The sequence below is a fragment of the Pseudocercospora fijiensis genome (assembly GCF_000340215.1).
Source record: "Pseudocercospora fijiensis CIRAD86 unplaced genomic scaffold MYCFIscaffold_14, whole genome shotgun sequence".
NCBI lineage: Eukaryota > Fungi > Ascomycota > Dothideomycetes > Mycosphaerellales > Mycosphaerellaceae > Pseudocercospora > Pseudocercospora fijiensis.
Genome location: NW_006921545.1, coordinates 597,456 through 604,913, shown reverse-complemented (window position 1 = coordinate 604,913; position 7,458 = coordinate 597,456). Strand labels below are relative to the sequence as shown.

The 7,458-nt window shown below is 40.2% G+C and overlaps 1 protein-coding gene across 1 annotated transcript; it reads right to left on the bottom strand.

The window, feature by feature from the left end:
- Window positions 1-1,336: 1,336 nt before the first annotated feature.
- MYCFIDRAFT_217091 (uncharacterized protein) lies at window positions 1,337-2,980 on the bottom strand (the record flags this gene model as incomplete). Its single annotated transcript, XM_007934108.1, has 1 exon — window positions 1,337-2,980. One exon carries the CDS (start codon window positions 2,978-2,980, stop codon window positions 1,499-1,501), a length of 1,482 nt encoding a protein of 493 aa, XP_007932299.1. The 3' UTR covers window positions 1,337-1,498.
- Window positions 2,981-7,458: the final 4,478 nt, after the last annotated feature.

The following is a 7,458-nucleotide window of genomic DNA, read 5'->3' as shown; positions in this document are numbered from 1 at the left end:
CTTGCTTAAAGCTACGTATACATTCGTACACTTCTTAAAAACCGATAAATTATATAGTTCGAACTAGCTACTTATATAGTTGCTTAGCAAACCAACCTAAACTAAACTAGAGTTTTAGCTTAGCAAACTAAACCAAACCAACCCGAACTACTACGGGGTCTAGCGCTAAGAGTAGCGCTAGACGTTAAGAGTAGTTCCTATATATATAACTCTAAGCTATTATACTATCTATATTAGCTAGCCGGCCTACTCTCTACTAATTATTTTACGACTACGCTTAATCTTAATCCGGCTTCCTATAGATATAGTATTAGCGACGTAACTTACTAGGTTCGAAAGTAGAGTAGTAGTATTAGAGGGTAAACGTAGTTTATATATATAGAGAGACCTAATAAAGGGTATACGTAGTAGTTCGTATACGTATCGATCCTATTTTAGCCTACCTATAGTACTCTCGAGCGATTTATTATACTTAATCCTAATCTAGCTTAGATATAGTATTATACTAGCGATATACGACATTCGATTCGAACTTAACTAGATTAGAGGTAGTAGAATAGGTAGCTAGAGGTAAACGTCGTACTAGGGTAGGAAACCGGCGTACGTATATAGATAGTTTAGTAGTTTCTACTATACGTAGTAGTATTTTATATTATAAGAGTTTATACGTAGTAGCGTAAGATAATAGAAGAATCCTAGAAGGGTAACGAAGGCGAAGGTAGAGAGAGATAGATACGAGGAGGGTATTAGTTATAAGTATCTCTTATTCTATCTAACTAGGATTATTATAAGTAACTAGAAGGAAAGGTAGGCTATACTATAGTAGAGTCGGAGGTACTTTAGCTAGCTTCGGCTTCGTTATTTTTAAGATTAAATGCGGCTAGGTTATCAGATACTAGATAGGCCTATACAATATCTTTTATACGCCGACAAACTTCTATTAATAGTTAACTAAGAGAATTCCGTTAAAATCTAGCTCTATACTAAATGTATCTTTCCTATCGTTACGACTAGGTACCGCTCTCGAGTATATAAGGGGATTTTCGCCGTTATAATAAGACACTACAATACCCGAAGAACCGCTCTACTAGGCCCCGATTATCTCTACTTCTACTCTAGTACTAGTTTGCAGATCCCTATAGCGACTACATTGATACCTATTACCTTACAATCCATTCTTCCGGCTATAGACATCTTTCGACGTGCCTAAGAACAGCCATGGTTGTCTCGTTACAGTCCTTGCTTGGTTGCCTTTGGTTGCGATGGCAAACGTGAGACGGCGTTAGACTAGCAATGCAGAAGGCGCTGATGGGACATCTCCTTCGGGAATGTAAGACAATTTGGAGGCGTATACTGATGAACGTGTGCCGATCTGCTACCTCATCTCTGCCCTTGCTTCTCTCTTACCTCGCTTCTCTCTCACCTTGCTTCTCTACCACCTTGCTTCTCTACTACCTTGTTTCTCTCTCACCCCTTCTCTCTCTTTGCTTCCCTCACCTCATCCCTCCCTATACTTCTCTTTCAAGCGTTGACTCGTTCGCAGCTGCAGGGTAGGCTCAGCTGTCGACGCATCTGGTGCTTCTCGAGTACGTCGTCCGGTGTATGTTCCGTCTTCCTGCTTCTCGCGAGCCCAGGCCGCATCCTCGAGTCGCTTGTACTTGCCTTCTCGATCATCAGAAAGCTCCTCTTCTGGAGTGCGCTGCCTCTTTCTTGTCCTGCGTTGCCCCGCCTGTCCGTATTGGCGCGCAGGACGCCTTCTCCGGCTTTTCTGGTGCTTCTCAGCCCGTTCGAGAAATTCGCCGAGTTGTATCGGAGTGATGGTGGCGAACAAAGCGCCTCGAAGCTCGTGATCTGGAGGGCAGCAATCATCCAGAATCGATGACGGGATGATATCGGAAACGCGGAGCTCGATAGGCGGGGCATCGGCTAGCAGAGTGCCATCCGCCTCTCGGAACAAGACGCTGTCACAGACACACTCGCAGTAGCCATCACCATTCTCGTCAAGCGCTGACCGCCAGATGCTGAAGTTCGCAGTCTGATCGCGCTTTGAATCGAGTGCGCCTCCCTTGCTAGGTTCGTTGTATGAAAGCTGGATGCCAACCACGCAAGCAATGTGGCATTCGGACCTCTCGATGTAGTCGTATGCGAGGTTTTTGAGGCTCTTGGACGACTGCGAGTACGCTACCTCAAGAACCAGGGCTGGATATGGTGCGTCTTGATGTGTGAACGTCGCGTCGGGGCTGTATTCGTATCTGTTAGGTTGTGCGCCGCTTTCGTTCGTAAATCTCAAGTTCGTGCTGCCCGTCGAGTCGACATTCCGGAGCTCTGCTGTTAGAGCGGCTGCGACAGGCAAGCGGCATCCTTCGACCTTGTCGCTGCCGCTGCCGCTGCCACTGCCACTGCCATTCCCAGAAGCATCTCCGCCACTGACATCGGTGTGGGCGACCTCGGCGCAGGCTCTTTCGTTATGGCTCTTCTCCAGTTCACTCGCCAGCTCCTCCTTCCCTTGCCAAATCGCGCCGCGAACCCGCTCAATCAAGACCTCGTGGATAGCATTGGGCATTCGCAGAACCACTTTCTCCCGCTCGGGATCGTAATCCCATCGCAGCTTCTGCGCACACCAGTGGTCGAATTCTGTCGCTGGCTGTCGTGAGTCTGGGTCGAGGTATCGCTGGTAGAGGCGCTCAAAGGCGGGGTACGGAAGGCTGAATTCCTGGTGTTGATTTGCGCCTTGCTCGGGAAGACTGCGAAAATGGGAGTGCAGGGTGTGCAAGACGGTGTTATATGCTGAATACGAAAGAGGCGAGAGCGGTGGAGATGGTGTTGCTGCTGCTACTGGCGAGGGCGCATGCGACGAGTGTGACGGGGGTGGCGAAGGCGGTGGCAGGGGCCCAGGCACAGGCGGCGATGGCGAGTGCGCGCCGTGCTGCGTCTGGGGATGTTTGTCGTCGGCGGCTCGCAGACGTGGCGGTGATAACATTAGCTGCGACTAGATGTGTGTGCGCCGATGAGATTCATGTGCGCTGGATGGGATGGGATGAAAGGGAGAGGTGAGCGCGTCGTGCACCTCAGCTAATTGCGGAGGTTGGCGCGTCGGCAGGTCGGGTGGCTTTCGCTTCGTCGGCCGTCGCGGAGACTTTTTATTACGCATAGCGCAGTGGACTACTTACGTAATACTGCCTTGCCGGATAAGAATAGCTTCGTCAATTGCCTATATTCTGTCTATTCTATAGGCTGAAATATAGTATAAAACTTCTTTATATACTAAGAAGTTATATAATAGTTATAAAACTAAGCTAACGCGTTATATATCCTCTTAGCTTATATAGAAAGGGGTATAACTTCTATTTAAGGCAAGGTAGCTATGGCTTCTTTATATAAAAACAAAAGAAAAATTAATCTTTTTAACTTCTTATATAGTACTTTATTAAAATAATAAAAAGAATTAGTTTAAATCTATACTATATATAAGAAAGTCTTGCTTTATACCTCGAGTACCCCGAAGAATATCTTTATATAATCTAGACTATAGAAACCCTATAAGGAGGTCTATATACCTTTATATAGAGCCTCTATTACTAGGAACTATTTTCTTCCTACGTAGTTAAAGTATAATCTAATAACTTGAGCCTTATTCTAGAACTCGTATCGTATAGTTAGTTCGTTTAGTTAAACTAAGCTCTTTATATTATATAATTAGTTATTATAGTAATCTTATAGGTAGCGTCTAATAAATTAGATAAAAGATTAAGTAAATATAGATAGATAGATAGATAGATATTTCATTTGCCTATTATAGTGCCTTTCGGCCTATGTAGGTCTGTTTCTATGTATTGTTTTAGGTAGGAAACCAACTTAGTTAGTAAAAACCTCCCTCCTGTCCTATTTATAAGTGTTAATCTTCCTCGTTTCCTTGTTTTCCTTCCTCTAGGGTATACTAGTATTATAGTTATTACCCTCTGACTACCTTGCCTGCTACCTTACCCTTCTTTCCCCCTCTTCTTCCCTCCTTCTTATCTACTCCTTAGTTTCCCTTACTAGTACGAATTGTTATATAAATCCCTATTTAATAATCTACTTTACTATCCTCTTTAGGTCTTCTTTACTCTAGATTAGCTTATCGTATTCCCTTTCTATTACTTTTAGTCTCTAATTACTTCTACCTTCTAACTATTAAGGGCAGACTAGCAGTATATACTTAGGGTTCTAAGATTAGTAGCTATATTAGTAAGCCCTGCTTTCAATTCCTAGAACGTTTCTTCTAAATAGGTAAGATCTAAATCTAATATATTTAGATCTAATTCAGATAGCTAGGCTTGCCTCGGCCCTATTTAGGTCCTTATAGAGCTAGTAGTTATATTAACCAAATTTGATTAGTGCCTTTAGGGTTCCTAGTCTAACTCGTGTTTTGTTCTATTCCTACTCCTATAGGTATCTAGCTATTAATTCTGCTAGGCTTTGTTTCTCTCTCTTTAGTTTGTCTTCCTTTAGCCTTACATTTAGTCCCTAGGGCTCTTTCTCTAGTATTTCTCTTATTAAGACTCTATAGTGCTCTAGGTCTTTAACTTTCTAGGGAGTTATTTGTAGTCTATCTCGCCTCCTAGTCCTAATGTACTAGGCTTTTATCTTATCTAGTGCCTTTTAGATAGTCTGTTAGGCTAGGTATTCTATTATCTTTGCTATATATTAGTGTCTTAGTCCCTTAAAGTATTATTTAACTAGTAGGATCCCTAATTCTATTTCCACTACCCTTATAGGCGTAGTTTTATATACTCCTAGGATTTTCTTTAGGCCTTAGGTTTAGGACCTACTAACTAGTTACTCGATCCTCTTTAGTGTTTTCTCCTAGGCTATCTATATCTATACTCTATATAGTATTGCTAGCTTAACAATTGCTTTGTATATAACTTTAGCTTTCTCGAATGTAGCCCCCTATATAGAGGCTATAAGCCTATTAATAGATTGCATATTAGTATCTGCCCTCTGCTTTGCCTTCTTTACTTATAGTCCCTAATTTAGTTTTAGGTCTAGCTAGATCCCTAGTACCCTAAGCTCTACTAATAGTTAGGTTTTAAAGCCTTAGATAGTAATTGATTGCTTTATATTATAGGTTGATTTAGCCTTGCTAAAGTAGATAAGCTAGTATTTTTCTAGGGCGAATTTTGCTCTATATCTCTTTACCTATTTTTTATACTCCTAGTGCTTCTCTTCTAGGATCTTATAGTTGGTTTCTATTGTCTTAGACTAGGCTAGGATGTTTGTGTTATCTACAAACCCTAATGCTAATATGTTTCTTAATTCTAGGAGTAGGAGTAGGTCTGCTATAAAGATAAGGAAGAGGATTAGGGAGAGTATTAATCCTTAGGGGATTCCCTTTTTAGTTAGTATTAGGTCTAATTTGAATTTGCCTAGAATAAGCTATATTGACCTTTCCTATAGGAAGGACTAGATAAATTAGACTATCTAGTTTAGTATAGCCTTCTATTTAAGTATATATAGGAGCCTTTTATAGGAGACATTATTAAAGGCTCCTAAGATATTAAGGGAGAGGAGGGTTGCTACCTAGTTTTAACTATAGTGCTAGATATACTTAATCTGTTCTATAATTAGTTCTATAGCTGTTAGTATTAACCTCTTCTTTCTTCCTCCTATTTAGCCTTTAGGAAGGATATTCCTTTCCTCGGTAAAGGTTGTTAGCCTTTTAGCGACAATTTTTTCTAGCACCTTGCCTATTATATTAAGTAGGGCTATTAGTCTATAGGCCTTAAGCTGCGTATAGTCTTCCTTCTAGGGCTTCCTTAGTACTACTATTAGGGACTTCCTAAATAGTCTTAGGTAGTGTCCTAGTGCTAGGCTTTATAAAAAGATATTAGCTAGTACTAGGGCTAGCCCCTTCCTATATGCTTTTAGAAGTTTATTATAGATCTTGTCTTCTCCTAGTGCCTTATTGTCTAGAATTTTCTTTAGGATCCTTTTAATAGTTTCGGGTTTGACCTAGGTATCTCTTAGTATACCTAGTAGTAGAGTCTCTTATTCCTTCTCCTTTATATCTAATAGGTCTGCTTATACTTTTCTATAGAAGAAGTGTTAGCCTAGAGCTCTTGCTTTCCCTTCTATTATAGTCTATATTTGTCCTTATTAGTCTATAATATCCGGGAATTGTAGTAGTATATCTTTGTCCTATTTAGGTCTCCTTGCCTATTTAGCTATCCTCTACATCTCCTCTAGTTTCTTTATAATTATTCCTATTATAGATCTCTATTCTTGTATCTTATCCTTCTTAATCTAGATCTTCTTTTCCTAGTAGGCTTTGTTATAGTTGTCCTATACTTCCTAGATATAGGTTTATATCTACTACCTCCTAGCCTTCCTTGCTACTTTAACCTTCCTTATATACTTACTAGTCTAGTATAGTTGCTAGTATAGTGAATGTTTCTTTGCTAGGGTATACTTTCTAGCTACCTGTTTTAGGATTCCTATTAGTTCTTCTACTGCCTCGTTAATATCCTCTAGCCTTAGGAGGTACTTTGTTAAGAGTTCCTCTAATTTTAGGTCCCTTTCTAGTTCCTCCCTAATCCTATCCTATTAGGTACCTTTCTAGTTAAGCTTCTCCTCTAGTTCCCTTTCCTAATTAGCTTAGACATTTAGCTTAATCTGTACCGGGAAGTAGTCTAATAATTCTTCTAGCTCCTAGTTGACCCTATATCTTGTAATCCTGTTCCTAATCTAATGTAATGCAAAGTATAGGTCTAGTATGCTACTGCTTCCTCTTGCCTCCTAAGTAATTAGTCCCTTTAGGGTAACAATTTCTATTCCTTCCCTCTCTAATATATTAATTAGTCTTCCTACTAGGAAGTAGTAAGCTAGGGTAAAGTCTAAGCCTTAGAGGGGGTAGTAGAGGTTGAAATCCCTAAGTAGGATTTAGTAGGTATTCCCCTAGATAACTCTAGGTAGTCTTTCTAGGGTTTTTAGTTAGGTACTGCTTCTTAAGTCTAGTAGTAGGTTGTATATATAGTAGACTTAGAGTATACCTTAGGATGTCTCTACTTAAACTAATATTAGGTCCCTATCCTCCTATAGTATAGCCTGCTAGGTTTCTATATCTATCTCCTTGCTAATATAGATATATATCCTTAGGGCTCCCTAGTTATAGATAATTAGGTAGTATCTTAGGTCTTTGACTATTGCTAGTCTCTTTATATATAGGTTAAGCTAGGGCTCTTAGATTGCAATAATGTAATATTCTTTTAGGTTCAGTACTTAAAGGAAGCTCCTCTGTACCTTGTCTTTGCTCTTGTTAACATTGTACTATATAATGTTTAGTAATGTTACAATGTTTATTAGGTTTTATCTATATTATTTCCCTATAAGTTTTCCTTTAGTCTTCCCTTACTTTAGACTAATATTTAACTAAGCTTTATCTACCCTACTTCCTTTCCTACAATGTTAAGGTATCTT